General features: G+C 43.9%; 1 protein-coding gene across 22 annotated transcripts in view; it reads left to right on the top strand.

The window, feature by feature from the left end:
• The window catches only part of Carmil1 (capping protein regulator and myosin 1 linker 1), a 268322-nt gene that overhangs the window by 192724 nt on the left and 49609 nt on the right, over positions 1–25989 (top strand). For all 22 annotated transcript variants that reach the window (XR_001780810.2, XR_001780811.2, XR_001780807.2 and 19 more), the window contains 6 exons: positions 6052–6150; positions 12339–12467; positions 14008–14139; positions 18273–18448; positions 20860–20947; positions 23353–23502. Coding sequence is in view for 16 of the 22 variants with exons in the window: in XM_017315585.2 (XP_017171074.1) it covers positions 6052–6150; positions 12339–12467; positions 14008–14139; positions 18273–18448; positions 20860–20947; positions 23353–23502 (774 nt within the window). In the remaining 6 variants the exon portion in view is untranslated. The remainder of the gene's footprint in view (positions 1–6051; positions 6151–12338; positions 12468–14007; positions 14140–18272; positions 18449–20859; positions 20948–23352; positions 23503–25989) is intronic.

The raw sequence follows: 25989 nt of genomic DNA, 5'->3' as shown, positions 1-25989 counted from the left end.
CCCAGTTGCCAGCTTCTGTACTCTAAAGCTCTTTGCTCGTTTTCCTACCCCCTTTGGTCATATGATACCTTTTTCCAACACTTTATCTCCCACCACGATCTTGCCACATTTGATAGCTCCTATCTCTTTTCCATGTTAGAACAACTAGCCACCCTCCTTTAGAGTAAATCTGAATCGGGCAAACCTGCATACCATCCTTCACTAGCAGCTTTTCCAATAAATAAAGTTTGGTCTCCCTAACATAGATAGAATGAGATCTATCTAGGGTTTGCCTTCTGCCCACCGCATTCATTACCAGCTCTAACTTTTCAATCTATTCTATTTCAAGGGAGTGCAGTATTGAACCCAAGGCAAGACTAAGTCTGTTTGTACTAACTTTTCTGATCACTGAAGTTTGAGAACCATTGCTTTTCTATAGGCAAGACTTAGCTCTTTCCACACTACTGTGCTTGGCTGTTGGGTTTGAAATCTAGTGTCTAGAGCACCCGTGACAGATGGCCTTCCTGGTACTTCCAGACCTAGAGTTAAGGTACTCACCTCTTCATTTTCTCTCCTAACAGAATCTTTTAGTCACTTTCTATTGCTGTGATAAAGCGCCATGGCCAAAGCCAATTTGAAGGGAAAATGATTTAGTTTGGCTTTTGGTTCCAGAGGGACCGAGTCCATTTCAGAGAGGAAGACATGACAGCAGGCAAGGGAAGCACTGAGGCGGGAGCAGGAAGCTGACCACATTTCTAGCCACACACAGAAAGCAGACAGGCAGGACAGGAAGTAAGGTGGGGCTAGAAACCCCCAACCCGTGCCCATCCCCAGCGACGGACTTTCTTCAGCAAAGCTGAACCCTCTCAAGATTCCATAACCTCCCCAGATGCCCCACCAGCTGTGGACCAAGTATTCAAAAACATGAGGCGAAACGGGGGCACTTCTCCTTCAAACCACCACCGACTATGAGCTTCTTGGAGGAAAAGGCCATGTGATTTTCACATTTTTTTTCATTCTCCTCAGTTATTGTATTTTCCAAAATGTGTACTTAGACACTTTTTATCTACTTTCAATAAAAATGAATAACAGGAAGTGGCAGGGAAAGATCTAGAATAGCAAAAGAAGTTATCCTCTATTTTTATTTGAAATATATGACTTTAAAACCAACTCTTTCTCAAACATAGTAGCTTACCTCTATAATACCAGAGGGATCTCTGTGAGTCCAAGGTCAGTCTGAGCTACAGAGTGAGACCCTAACTCAAACAAACAAACAAACAAACAAACAAACAAACACATTACTTAGCTTTGTAGCCTTCAGCAATTTCTTAATTTTTCTAAACTTTAGTTTTCACACATGTACATACATTCATTTATATATGTACAAGTATATGTATGCATGTGTGCACACGTGTGTGTACATGTCCTAATTTTGCTTAGTGGTTACTTAACAAGTAGGTTAACAACACAAGTGCCAGGTATACCATTTAAATGTTTATCCTAAATGAACGTGGTACAGTCTTTAAAACAGCACGGGAGACAGGTCATTTCATCCGAACTGTGTAGATGAGGAAACGGAAGGGAAGGGCACTAAGAAATTGGCTAGATTACAGACAGTCACTACCAAGCCCAGCTGAGAATTAAAGACAAAAGCCGAGGCATGCAAGTTCTTCAGGTGCACTGAGAGAAAGGAAAAGCATCACAGAGGGAATCAAGGCAAAATCAAGTCTAAAGGAATCCTCGCAGCAGTGTGCTGGATGTCAGTCATAATGTACAGAGACATGAGGCGCCTCCTGAGACATCATAGCTGAGGTGACCTCAGATAGCTAAATGTCATACTGTGAGATGTCATAGAGTGTGGATATGCAAAGTAACTGGGTGCCTTAGTGCACGGTGACATGAGGTGCCTGACAGCATTGTCAGGAAGGATGGAGGGGCTGGCAGTCCTCATGACAAGGGATTGCACATTTAATGAAATGTGTAATGCCATTTGGAAGTAGATCTGAATGTGCAATAAACTTGTATTGCAGACATAAAAACAAACACTGAAAGAAAAATAGCGAACGTCTGCCATGTTTGACCAGAGTGTTTCCAGTTGGAGATTTTTGGGGGAATGGAGGAGGGTGGAACTTGGGAATGTTTGCTTGTGTGTAATGAAATACTGTGGAGTTAAGACCCTAGTCTACATATGAGTTTATGTGTGCTGTGCACGTGTTCTACGGGGACCTCTGTACTGTTTGGTGTGCTTCCTTCTTATCACACACATCCTATCACCTGAGGTCAGATGTGAGCATTTCCCCCTTAGGCCAACATGCCAATTTTGATTTAGAAAACTTGGAATTTGGGAATATTTTGGAGATTGATTTGTGAATTATAAATTTCACTTTATAAATCTGATAAGCTTGAGAAGAGACGAAAATTAAAATCAGATAAATCTTTGGAGAAGACAAAGAGGACAAAAAAAAGTCATAAAAACTATGTTACAGTAGTAGCTATTTATCCCGCCCCATGAAGATTCACTCTCCACAGAAGAAAACTCAAGGCATAGGAAACATGTTGTGGTGGCACATGCTTATATCCTATCACTTGGGATACTGAGGCAGGAGGACCAGATGTTCAAAGTTACTCTTAGCTACCTAGTGGATTGAGGTCTCCCTGGAATGTATGAGACTCTATCCAGATGAAACATAGTAGAGTATGGACAAGATAGAAGTGCACTTGCTTGTGGTTTTTTTTTTTTTTTTCCTTTTTTGGGTGGTGGGGGTGGGGGAGTAGATGGGATTGCTTTGTGCCTTGAATTTATTGGGTTTTCATGCCCAGGTGAGCCTATTTTCATCTCAACAGCTAGATTCTATCCTTGAGGAAAGAAATGGACCAAATAGTCTACTTACTATAACTTTTCTAAAACAAAAATATATTAAATCTTTATAAATTGTTTTTCAATAAAAATTTCTATCATTTTTGATCCAGGACTTTTGACTCTTATGCAAGTTAGACCTCTGGAGATATCTACCTGGGTTTGGACCTTCTCCAGCTTGCTCCTGCTCCTGTCCTCTCACCAGGATAATGACTATTTTGGGTCCTCCTCATATGGCCTTAATCTGAGCTTAGTCCCCAGGAGATAGGTGTCTGTCTTCTCACTGGAACGCTGTGTGGAAGGAAATCTTACCGTGCTAAGTACAGTAGAAACATGTCGATGACTGACAACAGAGATGCACAGAGTTTGGGGTTCCTCTTTCCTTCAAACATGTTTTTAAAAAGAAGCTTTGTAGGGCTGGAGATAGGGGTTAGTCAGCAAAGTGTTTATTGCACACACATGAAGACTTGGGTTTGCTCTCAGAACCCACATAAGAAGCAGGGTGTGGTGGCAGAGGCAAGAGGGTCCCTGGTACCTACTAGATAGCCAGCACAACCTAACTGTTGCATTCCAGGACCAAAAACCAAGGTGGAGAGTGACTGAGAAATGACATTTGAGATTGACCTTTGGGCACGTATGGACACAGGCACTTGTACCCACATGAACCTATATACATGCATATATAAAAAGAACAAACCTCACATTATTTTTCCTAAAACAATAACAACAAACCCATCAAAACTCTTTCCTGGCTTAGTCTGTGATGCAGAGTGGCTGGACTTGGGAAAGGTCTGGGAACACAGGCCCTACCAGCCTTCACTGTCCCATGTCTGTGTGACATGAGCTTCCCAAATGAGCAGATTGCTCTCAGCCTGAGACCCACTATGAAAGACAGGAAAGAGGCAAAGGACCCAAAGCTGGGTGGTCTCCAGTGCCTGCCACCTTTCATGGGGACCTCCATAGCAAGGCATTTCCATTGATGTGTCACCTGGGCAAGATGTCGCTGCTGGGCGGCATTGAAGGCAAGGTCATGTGATCCAGTTCCCTCCCCCCCCCCCCAGGCCTGTGTTAATGATGCATTAGGTGGGGGAAGGCACTTTTGCTCTGCCTTCTAGTTTCCTGGGATGCAGGTAATTGCTGTCTGGGTTTTAATTGTTCCTAATTGCTATTGAGTAGTAAGTTATTTTAGCATATGGAAAATGAAAATGAAAATGTAATAACAGTAAGAGCTTCACAGTTATTAGACATTCTTAACCAGGGAACTACAGTGACAAATTAAAAGGCAAATGGCTAAGACACATTATTAAACCAATAAAGGGGGAGGGGTATAAAGCAGGATGGCACAATTTACCCACCTTAAATCAGTCTTGTCTCTTTTAGAGCTCAGCTTGGCCTAGTACTCCTTTTTATCTTGTCTTCGTCACTTCTGATTTCACTGCATGTGGAGGTGCCTGTGTTTACAAGAAGTTGTGTGTGTGTGTGTGTGTGTGTGTGTGTGTGTGTGTGTGTGTGTGTTATGGTTTCTATTGCTGTAAAGAGACACCATGACCACAGCAACCAGGACCACTTCCTATGAGCCAATGGGGGCCATTTTCTTTCAAACCACCACAGTGTGTGTGTGTGTGTGTGTGTGTGTGTGTGTGTGTGTGTGTGTGTGTGGCTGTGTGTGGGTGTGTGTGGTACTTCCTGGACAGTCACACACGCAATGCTTCATAACCAAGTGTCTTAGCTTCCTTTCCTGTTGCTATGATAAAACACTCAAACCAAAGCCACTCCAAGGAGAAAGGGTTGGCGATGGCTCACAGTTCCATGCTGTAGTCGCCGGCAGGAGCATCACAGGTGTAGGAGCCTCAGGGAGCCGCTCACAGTACCTGTGAGGTCAAGAAGCAGAGAACAACGCTTCTGTTCAGTCTCCTTTGTCCATTTTATGCAGTCCCTGGATCCCGTCCCATGACGAGGTGGGTCTTCCCACCTCCATTAACAGTAATCAGAACAGTCCTTCCCAGGCATGGCCAGAAGCCCGTCTCCCCAGTGAGTGTAGAGTTAAACTTCTTAGCTTTCTGAATAAGGCTGGGATCATAGCGTGTACACCATGCACAGTTTATGCGCTACTGGGGACTGAACTCAGGGCCTCATGTGTACTGCAAAAGTGCTCTGTTAGCTGAGCCACATCTCCATCCCCTCAAATCATTCTTTGAAAGTATATCCATCTTTTTGAGAAAGATCCCTGTACATAGCCTAGGCTGTCCTGGAACTCACTGTGTACCCCAGGCTGACCTTGAACTCAACAGTGACCCTTCTGCTTCTGCTCCCGGAATATTGAAATTTAGGCATTCAACATCACACCCTGCTAGAAGCCCTCCTTATGGGTGCTCATCTTTCTAACTAGTCCATCCCGAACTCTTTTTTCACAGCGTGCCCCAGGCCTGTTGATCTCACTAAGCATTTCCTTTCCATCTGGTTCTCAGTTGTGCCTTTCCAGTTTTCAGAGGAGTTTGTAAACACACGACTTGTCAACCCACTCTAGGGTTTCTTGTTTTGGGTAGGGATACATTTTCTTATTTGCTGCCACTTTATTAAAATCAGTCCTGTTTTGAGAAACTATGAAAATTTGGTAGATTATTAAAATTAGAATGTACCAGTGTTGCTGTTTTTATAACTGTTTTTCCCTCTTTCCCTCCATCCCTCCCTCCACCTGTCTTTTCTTCCCTCCTCCTCTCTCCCTCCCTTTCCCTAGTAGTCCTCCTCAACCCCTGCCCCCATCTTCCTCTCTTCCCTTTCTTCTTTAACATCATTTCCCAAGTGATGAGCAATTCTAGGGTGTGAATTAGGCTGGGGTTCAGAGGGCACCATCTGCCCTCCTTGGAAAAGGCTCGCTTCTGAACTGCATGGTGTTAAAACTTTTAATTTCATGCCACCCCGAGATGAGTACCCTGAGCCAGTAGCATCTGTCACCAAGCACTGGCTTATCTTTGTCGTTTTTGGAGACAAACACACACACACACACACACACACACACACACAACCAAAGTTACCTGAAAGCACATTTTCCAGCTGAAAGCACCTCTGATAAACTCATCAGAGCTACGCCTGAGCCTGCATGGGTTGTGAGGTCAAAGAGCTGAGAGACCGTGCTTACTGACTGGCTCACTGAAAGCTTTATTCTCCATGGAGTCCACGTGTGTTCTTGAGAGATATGTGTGCTCCATTTCCAGATAGAAAATTATCTGCTCCGGAATCACGAGACCAGGAAATACCTTCAGGAGCAGGCCTATCGCCTCCAGCAGGGCATCGTCACCAGCACCACCCAGCAGGTAAGGGCACCCAGCTCCTGTCTGTCACAGAGGCCCGCAGAGCACAGCTCCAGGAGGAATTGGCTTAGGAAAATCACAGCAGATGGGAAGAGAGGAAAGTGTACTTTAGGCATAAAGAAGAAACGAATAAAAATGGAATCCTAGAAACTACAAACTAAAGGCATTTTTTTTAAATTGCTGCTTTGTAAGTGTTAAAAACTGGGGAACTGTGAAGGTGGCAGGTTAAGATAGGGGTTGACAAAGCTGAATAAGAATAGAGCCGATTGTACCTTATAGCTCATGGAATCAAATGCAATTTTTGATCATTGATATATATGAAAAATAGAGATACCCATGGTTTGGAAACTTAAGATGATGCCAGCCTATGATACCAGCCCTGTGCCTGAGAAACGGGACGGATAGGAGATTATATCTTCATCGGCAGACAGGGTTTGGGCCAACCTGGGTTGCATAAAACCCTGTTTCAAAACATTACAAACCAAGACAAGAACGGCAATGAGCAGCTTAGGGGAAAGCCGAAGTAGGATCAAGCCAAGTGCTTACCTCTGAAGGTCGAGAGGAGCTGATGGCTCTTAGTTTATCTTATTGTTATTGCTTATCTCATAGTGTGTGAGTGGACCTACCCTCTTCACAGTTCTGCATTGGTCACGTTTACTGACAGTATGTATTATTTAATTAGTAACACTCAATATGTGTCAAGAACAATTTTTTCTTTAAATATTTCTGGCCTAGCAGAACTTTTGAGAAATAAAGCATTATTTAGACATCGCCAGGACTTAAAAGTGAATGTTTGTCCCTGTTATCGTCTAGTATTATTTGAGTATTTTACATCTTACTGATGCTAACATATATAATTATTTTTAAGCACTATTTTCATTTTAATATGTGCACATGAGTATCACTGCCCATACAGGCCAGAAGAAGGGATCAGGTTGCCTGGAGCAGGAACTACAGGCTGCTCTCAGGGGTCTGGGAACCCAACTCAGGTTCTCGGCAAGAGCGGCCTCACCCTTCTGCAGTCAGCCATCACTTTGGCGCTGGTTTCCATGTTTAACCTTCAAATCAGCAAGACCGTTAGCATTGTTCCTTTGCCCTTAGCCTCCTTTCCCTTAATGAGATACCAAAATGTAGGTTTCTTTTTAACTCCAATATCATTACAACTTCTTTCTGATTGGAGGGCAACCCCATATACCCAACCCTGCACCAATAAGAAAAAAATGAAAAAAAAAAAAGAATAAAAAAACAAGAAAAAGAAAAGAAAAAAGAAGGAAAGAAAAGAAAGAAGAGAAAAGAAAAGGCAAGACCTCACTGCATGGTCTTCAATGCTTGTTCTTCACTGCAGATTGCAGATTCTGTCTTCTCACTGAAAGGCAACTGCACACAGGAGAGGAATGTAGATGCTTAACGCTGCATTGGTGGCTCATTCTGAATTATTTGAGACATTATGTGCTGGGTACATTGCCACCTTTTATTTCAGGGATTTCATGGGATTTTATGACTAGCTATTTTCTTACTTGAATCACTTCAGTGGCTTCAGGGGAGATGGATATGCCTTGAAGTGTTGAGACATTCGACTGCAGGAAGAATAGACCCTCTATGACCACTGTTTCATAATCCCCTTCCCTTGTCGTGCCCCGGGTGACAAGGGAAGAATCACTGTGTGTGAAGGAATGTACCAGGCCACAGTGCACTGTGCACATGGTGCTGTGTGCTGAAAATTAGACAAAATCAGGCCCTGAATTATCTGCCGCCAAGATCGAATTTTTATTCTCCTCCAAAGAGCTATTTTCCACACTCTTTCTTGGGTGGAATTTTCCCCTGGAGATCATCACTTGGCTAACCTCCTCGCTGTGACATTCTGAAATATGACCCCTATAAGTGCCACTGAAATGGCCCTCAGTGATGGTCCTCATTGGCAAGTCTTAGGGTCTTTTTCTTTTTGAAACTCTTTCTTGCTATTTGTCTCTGACTAGCGTCTGACCTCCTGGGTAGCTGCAGAAACCGTTGAATCTCCCCTGTCCACTTCCTAAGGGATTAGAGGCCCACACCAGCTCACCTACCGCTTGCATCAGTGTTGACTATGAAGGATTCTTCCCACTTCTGTGTTGGCCTTGCTTGAGAGCAGAGCTAATATCTTATTCAGGATTTTCTCTCTTCAACATCAGGTGTGGGGCTATGTGTCTCTTGAGGAAAGACAGCGCAGTAGAGGAAAAGAACATTGTTTCCACCAGTAAGCTGTTTGGTGGAGGTAGTTACACTTGTAACAGATTGAGAGTGTCTCAGGATGGCGTTAATTACTAGTGGTTTCTATGCCTTAGTTCAGCAGCCCAGTAGCTCTGAAGGAGTCTGCTAGTCCCTGCAAGTGTACCATGGATTAGCTGTGTTATTGAAGAAGCCAACAGCACTTCTGCCAACTCAGGGCAGATGTAGGTAGTTCAGCTCTGCCCACCCCTCTTGTGTTAGTACTCATTTCATTGAGGGTTGCAGACAAAACAGCAGATTCAGAGGAAGTGTATCTCAACTAGGGCCAGTCTGCCGGTGACCATTGAACTATATCATTGTGAAAACGCTTATCATTAATGTGATGCCTGGAAGTGTTGAAACCAAGAGAAGACAAGGGAGGGAAAACAAGTCACGGATCAGCTGTGAGCACTGTGTTCTCCTGGTTCTTAAAGTTCTCAAGGGGAGAGGTGGCATATATGGCAAGAGTTAGGGAGACATTAGGACGTTAGATAATGAAAGGTCGTGTCCTCCAAGAACAGTGCACAGTCCCATAGAAATGGGAGGAGCTCAAACTCTGGCAGTCTTAGTCTCTTTCCTGTTGCTATGATAGAATACCCAGACAAGCAACTTAAGGGAGAAAGGGCTTATTGCATCTCACATTTCAGATGCATTCGCTCTGTGGTACATGAGGTTGCCCAGGAAAGCTACAGTGGCCGAGGGAAGAAGTTAAGGCAGCTGGAGCTTTGCCGCTGCTGGACACAGCACAACCACAGTGAGGAAGCTGAGGGTGGGAGGTGCACGCTGCTCCTCCCCAATTCCCTTGTCTGATTGTGCAGTGTAGGGTCCCATGCAGTGCCACCCATAGTGAACAGGCTCTGTCAATGTCATCAAAATAATCCCCCACAAGCCATCTCAGAGGCCAACCCCCCCCCCCCCAGATGGTTCTAGATTCCATTAGGAGTTAGTCTGAAAAAGAAAAGTGAACACTTGGAGTGTGTGGGTGTCAAATGAAGCAGACAGGCTTCACTGAAAGGACCACATTCATCTGCCATGAGGTTTGTCAGGGATAACTAGAGTGGTCTCTCTGCTCCACCTCCTGTAACTGTTTTCAATTACATGCTTTAGTGGCATGACTTACGAAATGACAGTGAAACACCTAGATCGCCCCCCCCTCCCATTTTGCACTTTGTCCTATGTCATCGTCAGTAAACAGCTTGCCTTTCACATCTCCTAGGCACCAAGTGTGCTACATTTGGTTTTGTTAAATTCTAACAAATGCTTGGAAGAGCCCGAATGATATAAGAGTTTGTCTTATTTGAAGAACTAAAATTTTATTTTCCTTTTGACTTTAAAACTGTTTCCTGTGGAGACTATTTTTGTGGAGTTCATTCAAACCCTCTCTCCTCTGTGGAAGCTGGTGACACACTTTAGGGGGCTCTTCGGTCAGTAGCATTGGTGCAGAGGACCGGCTTTCTGGGGTTGTTTGCACAGGCCGCCCAGTTTGGCCCTTTGTAACATCAGCTGTGTATGTGGTTTATCTTCTCAAGTTAGAAAGTCACTCTCTTAGTAAGATGTGAATTATTGATGACCATTTTTGTTTCAATCAATAGGCCAGTTTGAAGAGTAAGGATTTATGCTCATCATGAAGGTTTTTAGAAACACAGAGTCAGCTCTCTGTGGGGCATTGTGGGAATGCAGGAAGCATTCGATTCCTGCTGTAAGCATAGACTGGAAGTAGTGAGTGGAGGCGAAATAAACTGTTTACACACTTTTGCCTATGTGGAGCTCAAGATAGACCATTTACAAGAAGTCTGTGAATTTTACAGCAGAAGAGCTGTTGCATCAACACATACATTCAATAGCCCCTTGTCAGTGTAATAGACGCTTTGAGTGATTGTCTTTACAATACCAGATAAGAAACGTGAGCCTAACTGTATAAAAGGAAGGCTGAGAGGGGCAGCTGCAGCCCAGCTCTAAGGTCAGAATGTAAGTCTTCTGTGCTGTTCTGAAAACACACTCTACCACCTCTCCTAGGGGCATTCAGCATTGCCCTAGCTGTCCTGGAAATTACTGTCCCTGCCTCTCGGGTACTAGAATTACAGGGCTTGAAAACTGCATACAGTTATGTTTCATTTTATAGCTCTGGATGGGACTGAACCCAGTGCATCAGTTATGCAAAGCAATTTCTACCATGTTCCCCCCTCCTTTGGTGAGGGTTCTGTTGTTTTTTAATTTGTAGGCAAAGGAAAGAGACTTTAGCTTCCTAGACACAATTTTGAATTATTCAAAACAGAAAGAACAGAGTAATTTAGCTTAAAAAAGAAAAGTGAGAGAACAATTAAACTCTGTGGATTCAATGACTTATCAGATGGACCAGGACACTTCTTATGAGGTCTCTGAAGTGTGCATACTTTGTTTTTCTTTACATTTCTTTATTCGTATGTGGAGCAAAAGGTAGGCATGCCTGTGTGGCATGCATCCACGTACAGAGGTCAGAGGGCAGCTCCTTGCAGGTACCAGTTGTCTCCTTTGTCATGTGGGTTTCAGGGATCAAATCTCAGGCTGGGCTGCATACGCCTCTATCTGCTAAGCCATCTCACGAACACAGCAAGTATTTCTTTTATGCTAGTGAGACAAGTCTAACATAGTCCAGAGTGACTTTGAACTTGGCTTTGCAGCTGAGGGTGATTTTAAATTGTCCATCTTCCAACTACTTAGCTAGACACTATATTTTTAAGGCCATACAATAGGCAGTGTTAGCTGTGCTGAGAGTGCCCGGGAAGGGTTGTGAGGATCACCGTGGCTGCTGGATAACTGTAGGAAGTAGAGGTTATTTCAGCTTGTGGTTCCAGAGGATGTAAGGACCAGGAGTGAGACCCTGGTCAAGAGACTCCCATGGTACATAACATCCATCACCACAGGAGCTAATGCAGCCACTCCTGGGAGAGCAGGGAAGTAAGTGGGGCACTCCAGAGCAGGTCTGCACCACGGCAGATCTAAATAAAGATATTCTAACCTTCTGCTACAGGCATTGTGTATGCAATGCCCAGCAGTTCCTTTGGGTTCTACAGTTCAATCTTTGACCCACTGAAAACAATTCAAGTACTTGTGAGGCCAAGCGGCTGGGTTAGACACTAGTGAAATTACCTTCATCACTACTTGTGCTAATATAACAAGACACATCCCTCCTTTATTGACCAAAGCAATGTCTCATATAGCCCAATCTGCAATTCACAACTTGCTCTGTAGCAAAGATGAACTTGAACCTCCAGATCCCCACATCTCAACCACCCCACATGCTGGATATCTGATGTGCTCCACCATGCCCAGTTTATATGGTACTGGAAATCTAACCCAGGGCTTCACAGATGCTGGGCAAGTGTTCTTCCAACTGAGCTACCTCTCTAGCATACTGCCCCTGGCCCCCAACCTGCTACTGTGCTTTAGTGGTTTTTAACTTATAAAGAGAAGCACTTTATATAACAGAATTTTTGAACTGCCAATTTCCAGAGGCTGTTTTGGCTTTTATACAATAGAGACCCACTGTCAGCATTCTATTGTCATGTCACTAGTCCTGGCAGTGTGTGAGGCATTTTTTTTTTTCAGCACTTCTCCTGTGTCTGACACACACAGGGCACTCGATGACAGTTAATGAGAGTCACTGTCTAGCAGAACATTGCTGGGAGCTACAAGATTTGGATCATTAAGAGGATTCACTACAGAGTATTCTTCTAAGAAAGAAAAAATAATGCCTTATATCTTTTACCAAAATGTCTCACCTCTTTTCCTGGAGTTAAATGTGCCATTGGCTTCTTTCATATATAGTTAGATTAATTTAATAATTGGTTAAGCACCCTTCTGGAGAATGCCAGCGAGACATTTTCGCGTTTCATTTTCTTGAATTTTCATGGCCCATTCTGTGTCTTCCTTTTGTACTAACTCGGGTTCTCCTCTGGTTTCCACAGATGATTGACCGGATATGTGTGAAGGTTCAGGATCACCTCAACTCCTTACGAGCCTGTGGGGGTGATGCTATTCAGGAGGATTTAAAGGCAGCGGAGCGGCTCATGCGAGATGCTAAGAACTCTAAAACAGTGAGTTTCTTTTCAGGATTCATAAGATGCTGGTAGTGTGTTTGTCCTGTTTGTACCTGTGCTGATTTCTTTCTCTTTTTTAATCATTATTAATAATTTAATTTATTTATATCTCAAATGTTGCTCTACAGACCCCCTCCTAGAGTTCTCCCCCCATACCTCCTCCCTTTTGCCTCTGAGAGGGTGCTCCCTCCCTTCCTGGGCATGCCCACTCCATGGGGCCTCAAGTTTCAACTGAATTAGGTGCATCCTCTCCCACTGAGGCCAGACAAGGCAGTCCTCTGCTACATATGTGCCAGGGGCCTTGGACCAGACCATGTATGCTCTTTAATTGGTGGCTTAGTCTCTGGGAGCTCCCAGGGGTCCAGGTTAGTTGACACTGTTGGTCTTCCAATAGGGTCACCCTCCCTTCAGCTCCTTCAGCCCTTCCCCTAACTCTTCCATAGGGGTCCCCAACTTCAGCCCGATGCTTGGTTGTGAGTAACTGCATGTCTCAGTCAGCTGCTGGTAGAACTTCTCAGAGGACAGCTGTGCTAGGCTCCTGTCTGTAAGCACAACATGGCATCAGTAATAGTGTCAGGGATTGGTGCCTGCCCATAGGATGGATCCCAAGCTGGGCCAGTCACTGGTCAGCCATTCTTTCAGTCTCTGCTCCATTTCTGTCCCTTCATTTCTTTTGGACAGGAATAATTTGGGGTAAAAAACTTTGAAGGTTGGTTGATGTCTACACCCCTTCAGTGGGGACCCTGTCTAACTAATAGAGGTGGTCTCTTCAGGTTCCATTTCCCCACTGTTGGGCATTTCAGCTAAAGTCATCCACATTGAGTCTTGGGAGCTTCTCACATCCCGGGTCTCTGGACTTCTAGAGGTTCCCCCAGCAGCTGAATATTTCAATTCATTCTCCTGGCTCTCGGGGCCTCTCTCCTGAGCTCCCATGCCCGTTCCTGGCCCCCTTCCCCTCCCCCTCTCCTCTCCCACTCAGGGCCTCCCTCCAGCTGTCTTCCATGATTATAATCAGCTTTCTTAACCGGTGATGACCTAGGATGTGTGACTGGCAGTTGAGCGACATAGCACTTTCTTATAGGTCTAAGTCCTTTCTTATGCCATTCATCAGTCTGGGCAGCATGTCAGAACTGTGTGGAATTATGGGACAACCAACTGATATCTGAAGAGAAGGGGCAAATTACCTGCATCTTCAGTGACCAAAGTGTGGTAAAAATACCTCAATCCTCACATTGCAGACAAAGACAGGGCTATACAAAGACACTGACAGACTCTGTGACCTGAGAGCTGCTGAGAGTAATGGCTGTGCCATCTGCCAATGTTTCTGTGGTGATCATGCTAGCATTGCTGGGTTTCACTGAGCATGGACAGATGCCTGTGAAGAGCATGGGCCTCAGTTTACCATCCGCGCCTTTGGCTGAGAATGGATGGTCGATCTCTAATATATTTTCTTACCTCTCTATAACTCCACAGTGGTCTTGATGCTTATTGAAATATTTTTTTTCAGTTGCAAGGTCATGTTTTACCTTTCTTCCAGTTGTTGCCCAATTTATATCATGTGGGCGGTGCATCCTGGGCAGGAGCCAGTGGGCTGTCATCCAGTCCCATTCAGGAGACCCTGGAGTCGATGGCTGGAGAAGTCACAAGAGTGGTGGATGAACAACTGAAGGTCTGTGGATCTTGTTATCTTGAGAATGAACTTATGATGATGTAACTCTGTTTGATGGCATTCCTACTGTAGCTGCCTGTGTTTATAAATGCACACTAACTGGTCAGACACATAGGCTGGAAGTCAATAGGAGGTCTACTCTAGTTAGAATGCTTCCCTACATAGTAAGTCTCACTTTTGGTGGAACTGTGTGTAAACACCGCCAAGCTACGTATATGGAGCATGACAGTAGGTGCTTAGCCAAACATCCTTGATGTGGCTGGGCAAGAATGAACAGACTTATTTAGAGTGGAGCTGTGGGGCCTCAAATAAACAGAGGTCTGCTGTTGGCTTACTGACTGAAAGGGGGTTTAAATGGTTCCTAAGTTTTTGGAGGGTGTGGGTAACCTAAGAGCAGCTTTTTCTAAGAGTGATTCCCAAAACCAGCTGTCCCAGAGACGTTTCACATTCAGAAGGACTTTTGCCTCCCAAGGCTGCCTTGAGTTTCTGTAAGTATTTAATCTGTTTTCTTCTGAGAGTGTAACTTCTGCAGCAAGTGGAGGAGCTGAGGCACAAACGAGTGGCACTTTTACAATATACTAATTACTCTGTGAAAATTAAGCTAATAAGGCAGAAAATGCTATGGCTTCCTGGGCATTACCTATCTCTCTGTGCATTACTCTAGCTCACTGTGCAGCTCTTATGGGCACACTCATGTGTGTGTGAATTTCACTTGTGTGTGGCTATTGGAATATATATTGAACAAAGACAGCAGGGTAGAAAAGAACAGTGGGCTGCTTCAGCGTCTGCTAGACCACAGGTTAGGAAATAGCACTTGGATCCTTCATGAAGAATAAAGTGTACAAGGCAAATACTCTTCTATGAATAAAAAACAAACTTTGTTACTTATTTCTGACAGTAGAATATGAAAACTGAGAAAAGCTTATGCCATACCAACCGTAAACTTATCAAGGATTCCCAGAATCCAGAGGTCACATCTCATGCTGCCAAGGCACCCAGGCTTGCATCTGTGTGATGTCGCCATGCAAATGATTCAGAACCATGTACACCGCAGTCGATAGCACAAGTGCAGTTCTCGTAAGAAAGCATCGGTTCTAGGGGCCGTACTAAGAAATGCGTTCTGCCGCGTAGATGCACCACGTGACCTATTCTAATTTTGGATGAACTTTTTTTTAGGACAGATTTGTGTAACTGACCCATTGCTGGGTGAAGCCCTTGATGCTTTTGTATAGATTTGCAAACATGTCAAGCAGTGTAGGAAACTGCTTGTCCATCATATTCTTAGCAGTACTGAGTACAGCATCATACCTCTAACATTTTTTTAATATAATGGGCTAAGAAAAAAAAAAAACAACTTACTGTATGTTTTTATTTCCTTAATACCAGAATAGAGCTTGAGTGTTTATTTATTTATAGTGCTAGAGCTTGGCCGCGGGGCTTTATGCTTGCTGTGTAAGCATTTGATTAGTGAGCTACATACCCAGCCCTGTATTTTCTATTGAAAATTTCCTATTTCCATCTGCTTCCTTCCCCACACACCCCCTTTAGAGCATCTACTATAAGAATTTCTAATGACTGTAAGGATGGCTGTCATTTAAATTGGCAAGAAACATGGCCACAGGTCATTTCTTGTCAAACAGCTTCCAACATTGCTAGTTTTCATTGTGTCTGAGATGAGGGTTGCCCTGGTCCCCCCTAACTGCCTGGAGTGGATGAAATTGATTTTGGCTCAATTTTCTTGGGAGGAAGTAGGGTGTAAATATCCAAAGTAAAAGGCATTTGCATTGAAATGCTTGAGATGATATAGATGATCGTGTTCTGTGGGCAGGCTTGTCTTACATTTGCCGCAGAGTTTTCTGAGCACTCACTGAAAGTCACCAATGTGCTCTGCTTGTCACTGTCCCAGAATCACCTTCGCTCCTCTCTAGCCCCCAGGCCGCCATCTCCCACAGCCTGAGTGCTGGCTGTGCTTGCATTTTCCCTGCTCCCTGCCCACATGACACTCCTGGACCTCGTGAGACTCAGGTTCCTTTGCCTCTGAAAGCGGCCGTCATGAATCAGAGCAAGTCCTCGTTCAGAGAACCGTAATCCAGTGTTGCTTCTATCCGAAGCTTGTACCTCTCTACACTCGCCGTGCCAAAGGCCCTTTACTTCCTCTCTTCTCTCTTCCACTGACCTAGAAAAGGGCGTAGGCTGTTTGGGGGTGGGGAGGGGATTCACATTTTCCTACGTTTGGTAACCTTATAATAGATTGATTTCCTAAAAATTGTGTAATAAAGTGCAATTTCTAGAATTACCTAAACTGGAAGGATCACTCCTTATTTCACTACCAAAGCAAATTTTCATTGTTGAAGGAGCCCTGTTTCTATTGTCAGGATTTCTAGAGTAAGTATGTCATGGCATGAGCTAAAGCAGGTGGATTCTTTAATGCAAATATTTCTTTGAGCTATTTTTCAAAATTATTAGCTCAGAAAGCCTCCTCACCATGCCTAGGACAAAGTGAAGGTCTGCACTGGCTTATGTCAAGCATCAGAAAGACAGCTTGCCTCCTGCCCTTCCCTTTTGGCCCCTAAAGTTACTGCTGGGACAGTTATAGAGAATAGATGTGGGTGGATTTTGGTTTTTGTTGGTGGTGGTGGCCATGGTTTTGGGTTTTTTTTTTTTTTTTTGGTTGTTTTGGTTGTTTTTGTTGATGTTGTTGTTTGTTTGTTTCTTTGTTGATGTTTTAATGTAAGGACTTATTTTTTTTCTCTTTCTGGCCTTACTTTTTAACATGTTTGTTTTGGACTGGAAATTCTTCTTTTCTTTCCCTCAGGCTAAATGGTGAAAAAAATTCACCGGTAAATTTCAAATTCACTTAGGATTCGAGGCCAGATGGGTTTAGGAGGATTTCAAGTGGATTTGATCTTGATTTTGTCAGCAGGATCTTTTGAGTTCTTATTCTATATTTAGGGTTTTTGAGGTTGATGTTGTTGCTGCTGCTGTCACTGATGTCCTGAAACAAAGGTTTGCACAGACTGGGGTGTCAGAAGAAAGCAGAGAAGAGGAAATAGAGGAAATCCGCAGGAGACCCCTAGCCTTACCTCCCCCATGACAGGAACTGCTGAGTACCCCTGAACAAGTCACTTCCCTCCTCTGAGCCCACTGTCCTTGTTTATAAAGTAGGCATATCAGAATCAGCCCGATTGCTAGCATCCTGGATGAGCTTATGCTGTAGAGTATCAAGTGCCATCTTGACCTGTTGTTCCCTGTTAGGCTTACAAGTGGATAATTTTGTCCAGTGTCATTCCGCTGGGTTTCAAACTAGGCTCTGACAGGAACACAGATGCCTTTTCTGCAGTGGAGTCCCAGCAGCCATCTTGGACATTCCTCAGCACACACTTTCCTCAGCTGTGACAGAAATTTGCCCAGGCAGCTTTCCTGTCCGTCTTCACGGATGCTGGAAGGTGGGATCCGCAGTGTCATTTCTCAGATGCCGCAGGGCTGTGCACACATGTGTTGTGTTGGCTATTGCTGTTAAGGTTGTTTATAGGGTTCTCTGTAAATGTTTGCATCTGTTATCATTCATGTGGCTTGTTGCTGTTCTTTTATAACAACTCTTACCTCATATGAAAGCTTTTCTTTTAGTTGAGTAAAAATTGGCAGTCATTTCTGGTGCTTTGGTTTTTTTTCTACTGTCTGTTGCATTTTGGTAGAACTACTGAATGGTTCATTATAATTTAGAGGTTTATGTGATTTGGGAAATGACATACATCTTTTAGAGATCTCTAATTCTCCAGTTTAAATGTCTGTTAAGCATGCTTTCTGGGATGTAGGAGATCCGTCTGCTACAACAAGTCGCTGTGTAAAAGGTTGCCCCTCGAGTGTTTTATTCTTCTCACTCCTGGCCTTGTGTCAAGTTCAGCTGCCACGCAGAGTTCGTCAGATGACCGAATGACGCGCAGGACAGGTCCTGCCAAACGGCTGCTCTAAAGAGATTCCTTCAGTTCACCAGTAACCCAGACGTTACAAATCTCCTAGGGGCATTCTGGAGACCTTGGTTGCACCCCAGGACCGTCCTGCCCTCTGAGGGTTTGGTGTTGACCTCTGCATTTCCTGACGGCTATGTCCTTACATCTTCTGCTCCATTGTAGGATTTGCTAGAATCCATGGTGGACGCAGCCGAGACCCTCTGCCCCAACGTCATGAGAAAAGCCCACATCCGACAGGACCTGATCCATGCCAGCACCGAAAAGATTTCCATCCCACGTACCTTTGTTAAAAATGTCCTGTTGGAACAGTCCGGGATTGACATTCTTAACAAAATCAGGTATGTCATCATGGTACTAAGCTAAGGAGCTGCAGTATGTGAGCCACAGACCAGGTTTCCTGGCAGGATAGTATTGGTGGCTTTATCATCAAGGAGTGTGTTGATCCATGGCTAGGAGACAGAGGAGAATGTATGTAAACATAGCTATGCATTAATACACAGGTTATATACACAGGTAAGAGTCTTGCCATGTTATATCTAGATTACTGAAGAGCATAGAGCCTAAAGCTCTCGAAGGGTGTTATATATAAGGAGGAGGACATGAGTGTAATTCCCAGCTCTTGACTCTGGCTACTTTCTAAGTCACTGGCTTAAAGTCTGAGCATGTCTCCTCCTCCCTCTCCCTCCTCCCCCTACCTCCCTGACAGTTTTGTTGTTTTTGGTGTCTGGGTTATATTTGTTTGGTTTGGTTTGGTTTGGTTTGCTTGTTTTGATAAAGAGTCTTCAATCTATAGCCTAGGCTATACGGAAACTGTAGCCCAGACTAGCCTGAAGCTTACAGCAGTCCTCCTGCCTCAGACCTCTAGAGTGAGTTCCCATTCTATTGCCATATTTTTATTCCAGGTTTTGCAGTCTTTAGATATCTTTTTGGAATTTCTTGAGGAGTATGCCAAGATCTCAGTGTTCAGAAGATGTAATTACAAACTTGCTTGGATTTTCCCAGACCTCATGTCATCAGTGCTCCATTGTACTCAGTTCCTCTCTCTCTTATGCCTCTTCTCATTACCCTTCTTATTTGGGGATTGAGATGGCCGAACACCAAGTTCCAAAACATTTTAAGATTCCCCTTTTACCTACTTGTGAATATTGATAAAAAAAATATTCAGATGAGCAACAACATGCTAGAAGACATCAGAGACATCAAACAGTAGTGGCTTTTTAAAGTTTTCACTTTGGCACTACACCATGGAGTCCATAGACCACCCCTCCCCATCTCCAGAGAGAAGGAGAAAGATAAGTGTGAAGTGCTGAGCCTAGAGGGTTAGAAAGAGACATAATCTCAGGCATGGTAAATGAGAAGAAAGAGACATAATCTCAGGCATGGTAAATGAGAATCAGGAAATGCTTTTACCATCAAATTCCTGTGTCCTCTGGAAGTCCAGGTAGGACATTGGCCCATGTTTTTGGTATGAATCTCACCTGGATACCTCTGATGTGTTTAATTAAATGTCATGTCATTCTCCTCCTCCTCCTCCTCCTCCTTTTTAGGCAGGGTCTGTCTATAGTTTAGGCCAACCTTAGACTCATGTCAATCCTCCTGCCTCAGCCTACTGAGTCTAGGGATTCTGACTGTGAACCGTCACCTCCAGCTTAAAGTATTAGGTAATTAAATATGAGACCTTGTTTTGAGAACACAGAGTGGACTGGGCAGATTTACACATGCATCAGTGTTAGCCTCTCCTTCTGCACCCCTAGCAGTAACCATCCCGAGTAGGGACGTCTCAGTACCAACGGTCACACTTGGTTTACACGGATCTTCCCGTTGCACAAATACACATTCAACCTTGGCTTTTTAGGGTTAGGCAATTTTGTTTTAACAGCTCATTTGCCTGTTCTGAAAACTTAAAAAAAAAAAAATTATTGACTTCAAAAGCAGGCTAAGCTCCAAAGACAGTTCTAGACTGAGGTACACGTGACTGGCTTCCTAACACTTTCCTGGAGATCTTGGACACGCGAAGGCCTGCACTTTAAATTGGTTGATTCAGCCCTAAAGCTTGTGGACTGTGGAGCCCTGTGAATTGCTGGAATGTTAACCAGCACAGGAGCCATCTGGAAGGAGTCTGGTGACTGAGCCTGTCACTTAAATCCGCTAAGCCCCCTCTGTTGCTGGGGAATCAACTGGGCTCAGATTAAGAGGCATCAAACTAAAAATTTTAATAGCCTCTGTTACAGTGCGTTTTTAACGTTGCCAAGCGCGGTAGTGAGTCAAGGCAGAAAGAGAGTCACGGTTCCATGGGTGAGCATTTTATGTGCCGTGTGTGCACGTTGAAGGGATAACTGAGGCTTAATAGCCCAGACTAGACTTTCTGAATTCTCTGCAGTGCAGGCCAGCTCATGTCTGTTAGTAGATGCAATGTGCCGCATGGTCCTTGTGGTTCCTATTGAGTGTCTCTTCGTCCAGGTGTTTTCCATTTCTGCCGCTAAATCTTTCAAGCTGCAAATTCAAGAAGACAGGTTGACATTGACAATGGGCGCCTGATCCTTGTGTGTTTTACTGTGTTTAAGAGTTACTTTGGAGGAATCCTTAGTCCTATCCTCATAGTCTTTCCATTCCATTTTCAAAGATAGGAATGGAATCCCAGTTGGCCGATCGGCACAGCCTCACAGGTGCCCCCTCCCCCAGCCCCACCCCCATTCTTACTAAACCCCCAATACAAGTTAAAAAGCTTCCCTGCTCTTTGCTGTCACAGTGAGGTGAAGCTGACAGTGGCCTCGTTCTTGTCTGACCGGATCGTCGATGAGATCCTGGATTCTCTCTCCAGCAGCCATCGGAAGCTGGTGAGTGCCGGAGCAGAGCGAGGAACGAAACTTTGTCTTTTGGGTTCGGGGAAGGGGTGTGATTTCTTTTCTGTCTTCTCTCAGCATGATTGATAGGCGGAGAGCCTATCACTCCTCCTCCCTCTTCTCCTGCTTCTAGGCATCCTGGGATGCAGTAGATTTGAATGACCAGAAGTGAGCATTTCTAGAAATCTTGTCCAGTTTTAATGAAGGTCAAAGGTTTGGGTCTAAAACAAACATTTTTAGTTATATACTGTACATATGCTCATAATATTGCTTTGATAGGATTATTTCAGAATGAGTTTGGGGTTTTAAGACTGGTCTTAATTTTAGCTCAGACTGACCTTGAGGCAATCCTCCTGCCTCAGCCGCCTATGTTCTGTTATTACACATGTTACCCACTACTCCTTCCTCAGAATAGATAATCTCTTATGTTTATGTTAGCTATAGATAGATAGACAGACAGACAGACAGACAGCCCACATTAGTCTCAATTCTAGACATAGCCAGGGATGATCCTGAACTACTCATTCTCCTGCCTCCCCCTCCAGGATGTGTGTGCTGCAATGCCCGGCTAAGACTCTCCTTTAAAATCCAAAAGACAATTTTATCTATAGCAACAGTACTGCAAATGTTGCCTAGGGACCCTGCTGGCCCAGTAACACATTACCAGTCTGAATATTCATTAGTTAAGAAACCAGAAGAGGGCTACTAAGAAGTTTCCAGAACAATTCCACAGGACCACAATATTTGTTTAAGTACATGTTTTTTGTTTTCTAAATTCTTCTCTATTGTCTGTTATCAACATGCAACCTGTACCAGATTGGGTTTGTATAGAAAACACATTTCTGGCTCATCAGGCTAAAGAAGCTGTACTCTCATCTCCTGACAGCCGGAAGGAACTTCATTGTTTAGGGTCACCAAAGTCTTTAAAAACTTGTTTAAAGTCATGATCTCACTATATAGCCCTGGCTGGCCTGGAACATGCTATTTTTAGGAACATTTTACTGATGTCCCATGAGTCCGGGATGCTGCCAATACTAGATGATACAATGGCCAGACTCTCCCTGGGAAGCCATCATGGGAAGTTTGAAATGTTCACCTTTTTGCCTTTTATGGAGAATATACTAAAAGTATTGTTTCCCTTATTTTTATGCTTGAAAAGGGTTGGTATTAATGTACTTTGTTATTTTCTTCCTCATTACTGTAACAAAATAGTTGACAAGGACAACTTAAGTATGTATAGGTTTATTTTGTCTTGTGATTGGAGAGAGCAATCCACCTTGCCATGGTTAACATGACAGCAGGAGCTGAGACAGTGGGTCACATTGCAGCCACCAACAGGAAGCAGGGAGAGATGGACACTCCCCTTTCCCTTCAGCCTGTGGGAGGGAGACACCCATCTGCAGGGCAAGCCGTCCCTGCTGAGTCACAGCCAGGCCAGGTGTGATTCCTGGATGGTCCTGACAATCAATCCACACCTTCCTGACCTGTTGCCTTGAACTTCATTTTAGCATCAGTTCTGCTGGTCTGGGTTATGAAAATTTAGTAGTGTATAAGAACAGTGCTACTTGAGGAAGGAAGCTGGTCTCAGTTAGTTTCCTCACACTGGAGTTTAAGGAGGTCCTGGGCTTGTGTGGACTCTGTCAGCTGCTGCTTCATCCCTTGCGGTGTCTAAAAACACCCTGTCATTCCAGTCCATACTGTTCGTGTTTCTACATTTACTAAGACATAAAAGTGGGATTAATGACTCATCAAATATGGTATCCCATATATGGAAACAATGGAAGGTAATTTATTAAGTTTTATTTCCTGTTAGTATTTAAAAAATAGTGAAAGTTGGAATCATTTTTAAACATTAGATATTGTTAAGCAACTAAATACAAAATAAAATCGCTATTAAGTAAGATAAATAAAAGGAAAGCTACTTATTTTCTTCTCGATGAAGTAGTGTTTTCATTTATTAATTTTAAATAAAATTTTCCAAACTATACTTTTTACTGGGTGTATTTGGGTGCATACGGAGGGCGGTCAGAGAGGTCCTTGGGGTCTGTTCTCTTGCCAGCATGTGGAAGGTGGACAGTGGTAAGTGTGTGTTGACTCACCAGCTCTGTCTGCATAGCACATGCTTTACTGCCAAAGCCATTTTGCCAGTCCTGATAGCAGCACTTATGAGGTTTCTTATATACCAGGAGAGGAGGCCAAAGCAGAGGGAGGGTCTCCATCAGGTAGGCTTAGATATAGAAAATAGGATAAGACCTATTTTTTAAATGCTAAATTAATTAATCACTTAATAACAAATTTTCCTTGAGACTTGCAAGGTACTCTACAGTGCCAGCTTGTGGAGGACATCTTCAGGAATTCACTAATCAACTCTTTTTCCCCCTGTGCTCTCTTGACGCTAGGCCAACCATTTCAGCAGGCTAAACAAGAGCCTTCCCCAGCGAGAGGACCTAGAGGTGGAGCTGGTGGAGGAGAAGCCGGTGAAACGGGCCATCCTCACGGTAGAGGATCTCACAGAGGTGGAGAGGCTGGAAGACCTAGACACTTGTATGGTAAGCCCCTGCGGGTGTCCAGCCCACCCGCAAAGTGCTGTGCCACTGGTTGGTTTTAACGTCTCATTGTTTGAAAACGGACGTTCCTCAGACCTGGAAAGAGCCTTCAGGGACCACAAGCAGGAAGCAGCTTCTCGTTTCCAAAAACACACGTGTTGTGCTGATGTGTAGGGAGGAGGAGGCATGTACCTCCCGGATGGAAACATTCAAGATGACTCAAGTGAGGAGTGGCCTTTTCAAGGGCTGATGGCCCCTAGATTTCTAATTTCATGTTGACTTCAATTTCAGTGCTTATGTTTCTGTAAAGGCCCAACACGGGCAGTTATACTAGGGAAGGGTCAAGGCCCTAAGTTAGGCATAGACATTATATTAATTTGGATTGAAAGGTTATTTCTTAGATCACAGAACATAACGTGTACCATTGATCTATTTGGAAAAAAAAAAATCCAGTACTCGGTCAACAACTATTAAATTTAGGTTCTGGCAAAAAGAAGAGAATGACTTGAAAACTTTAAAAAACAACCTGAATTCATAAGGGTTTGGTTTTTTTTGTTTTTGGTGGTGGTGGTTGGTGTTTGCTTTGTTTTGAGACCAAGTCCTTCTCTATAACCTAGGTTTACTTAGGACTAAAGATATCACTTAAGCTGGGCTTGAAGTCATGTAATCTTCATGCCTCATGCTTGGAATTACAGATGTGGACCACTATAATGTTCAAGCAAAGAGCGCTTGTTGTTGTTATTGGTGGTGGTGGTGGTGGTCTCGTTTTGTTTTGGAGGCGGGGCGTCACTCACTCAGGCTCCTTTCTATGGGGGATGACTTGGAATTCCGAATCCTCCCGACTCAGCTACCCAAGCACTGGGAGGACAAGGGTGCTCACCACAGCCTGCTCTGATGCTCCTCAGATGTGGCGGAGCACGCCTTGAATCCCAGCACTCTGGAAGGCAGGTGGCTCTCCATGAGGTTGAGGCCAGCCTGGGGTACGGATCGAGTTTCAGTACAGCCAGGGATGTTATACAGAGAACCCCTGTCTCAAAAAAAACAAAAAACAAAAAACAAAAAAAAAACAAAAAACAAAAACAACAAAACAAAACAAAAAATAAAAACAATAAGCAGTGTCAGAAGAATGGCTTAGCGATTGGGATTGCTTGCTGCTCTTTTAGAGGAATAAAATCAGCACCCAGCTCATAACCACGCAATTCTAGCTCTAAGGAACCTGACACCTTTTTCTGACCTCCTTTTACAAGTATGTCCAAGCATGGGTACACACACACACACACACACACACACACACACACATACACACACACACACATACACACACACACACATACACACACACACACACACACACACACGAATAAATCTGTAAATAACATATTTGCTATCCATACCATCTGCAGCTTTTCCCATGGGCTTCTTATGGGTGTTCAGGGTTTGAAGGGTGCAGTTCTTGTGTTACTGATTAATTATCCCTAATTTGTCACCACTTCCAATATAATACCTTTAAAAACTGGCAGGAGGTTGGGGTGGAGGTGAGAAGCCAGTGTCTGTGGCTCAGGCTCTGGCTTAGCGCTATCAGCTCACTAATTGTCTCCCATTCGCTCGGTTATTTTAATGAGTGTCAGACGTGGTTCAAAATCAAAAGAGACATTCCTGCTGAAGAGCTGCTCTTCTCCTGCTGTGATTTGCTTGGAGAAAAATTGGAGTGGGCTTGAATTAACTAGAACACCTCTTTCAAATTCCCTCTCCAACAATAAAGCAGCAATTATTTCCCTCAGTACTTTCCAGCCACATAATTCAATATATCATTTTAAGCTTTTGAATGCAGTCTGAAATTTAGCGGAAATATACTTGACTTGGTCAAGACACTTTTTTATTTTTAAGATTCCAAAATTCTTTTTTTAAAGTTTTTTTTTTAATTAGGTATTTTCTTCATTTACATTTCCAATGCTATCCCAAAAGTCCCCCCCATACCCTCCCCCTCACTCTCCCCCCCTCCCACAACTCCCGCTTCTTGGCCCTGGCGTTCCCCTGTACTGAGGCATATAAAGTTTGCAAGACCGATGGACCTCTTTTTCCAATGATGGTCGACTAGGCCATCTTCTGATACATATGCAGCTGGAAACATGAGCTCTGAGGGAGGAGGGTACTGGTTACTTCATATTGTTGTTCCACCTATAGGATTGCAGTTCCCTTTAGCTCCTTGGGTACTTTCTCTAGCTCCTCTATTGGGGGCCCTGTGATCCATCCAATAGCTGACTGTGAGCATCCACTTCTGTGTTTGCTAGGCCCTGGCATAGTCTCACAAGAGACAGCTATATCAGGGTCCTTTCAGCAAAATCTTGCTAGTGTATGCAATGGTGTCAGCGTTTGGAGGCTAATTATGGGATGGATCCCCAGGTATGGCAGTCTCTAGATGGTCCATCCTTTCTTCTCAGCTCCAAACTTTGTCTCTGTAACTCCTTCCATGGGTGTTTTGTTCCCAAT

Source organism: Mus musculus, chromosome 13 (genome assembly GCF_000001635.26).
Source record: "Mus musculus strain C57BL/6J chromosome 13, GRCm38.p6 C57BL/6J".
NCBI lineage: Eukaryota > Metazoa > Chordata > Mammalia > Rodentia > Muridae > Mus > Mus musculus.
This window is presented reverse-complemented; position numbering and strand designations above follow the sequence as displayed.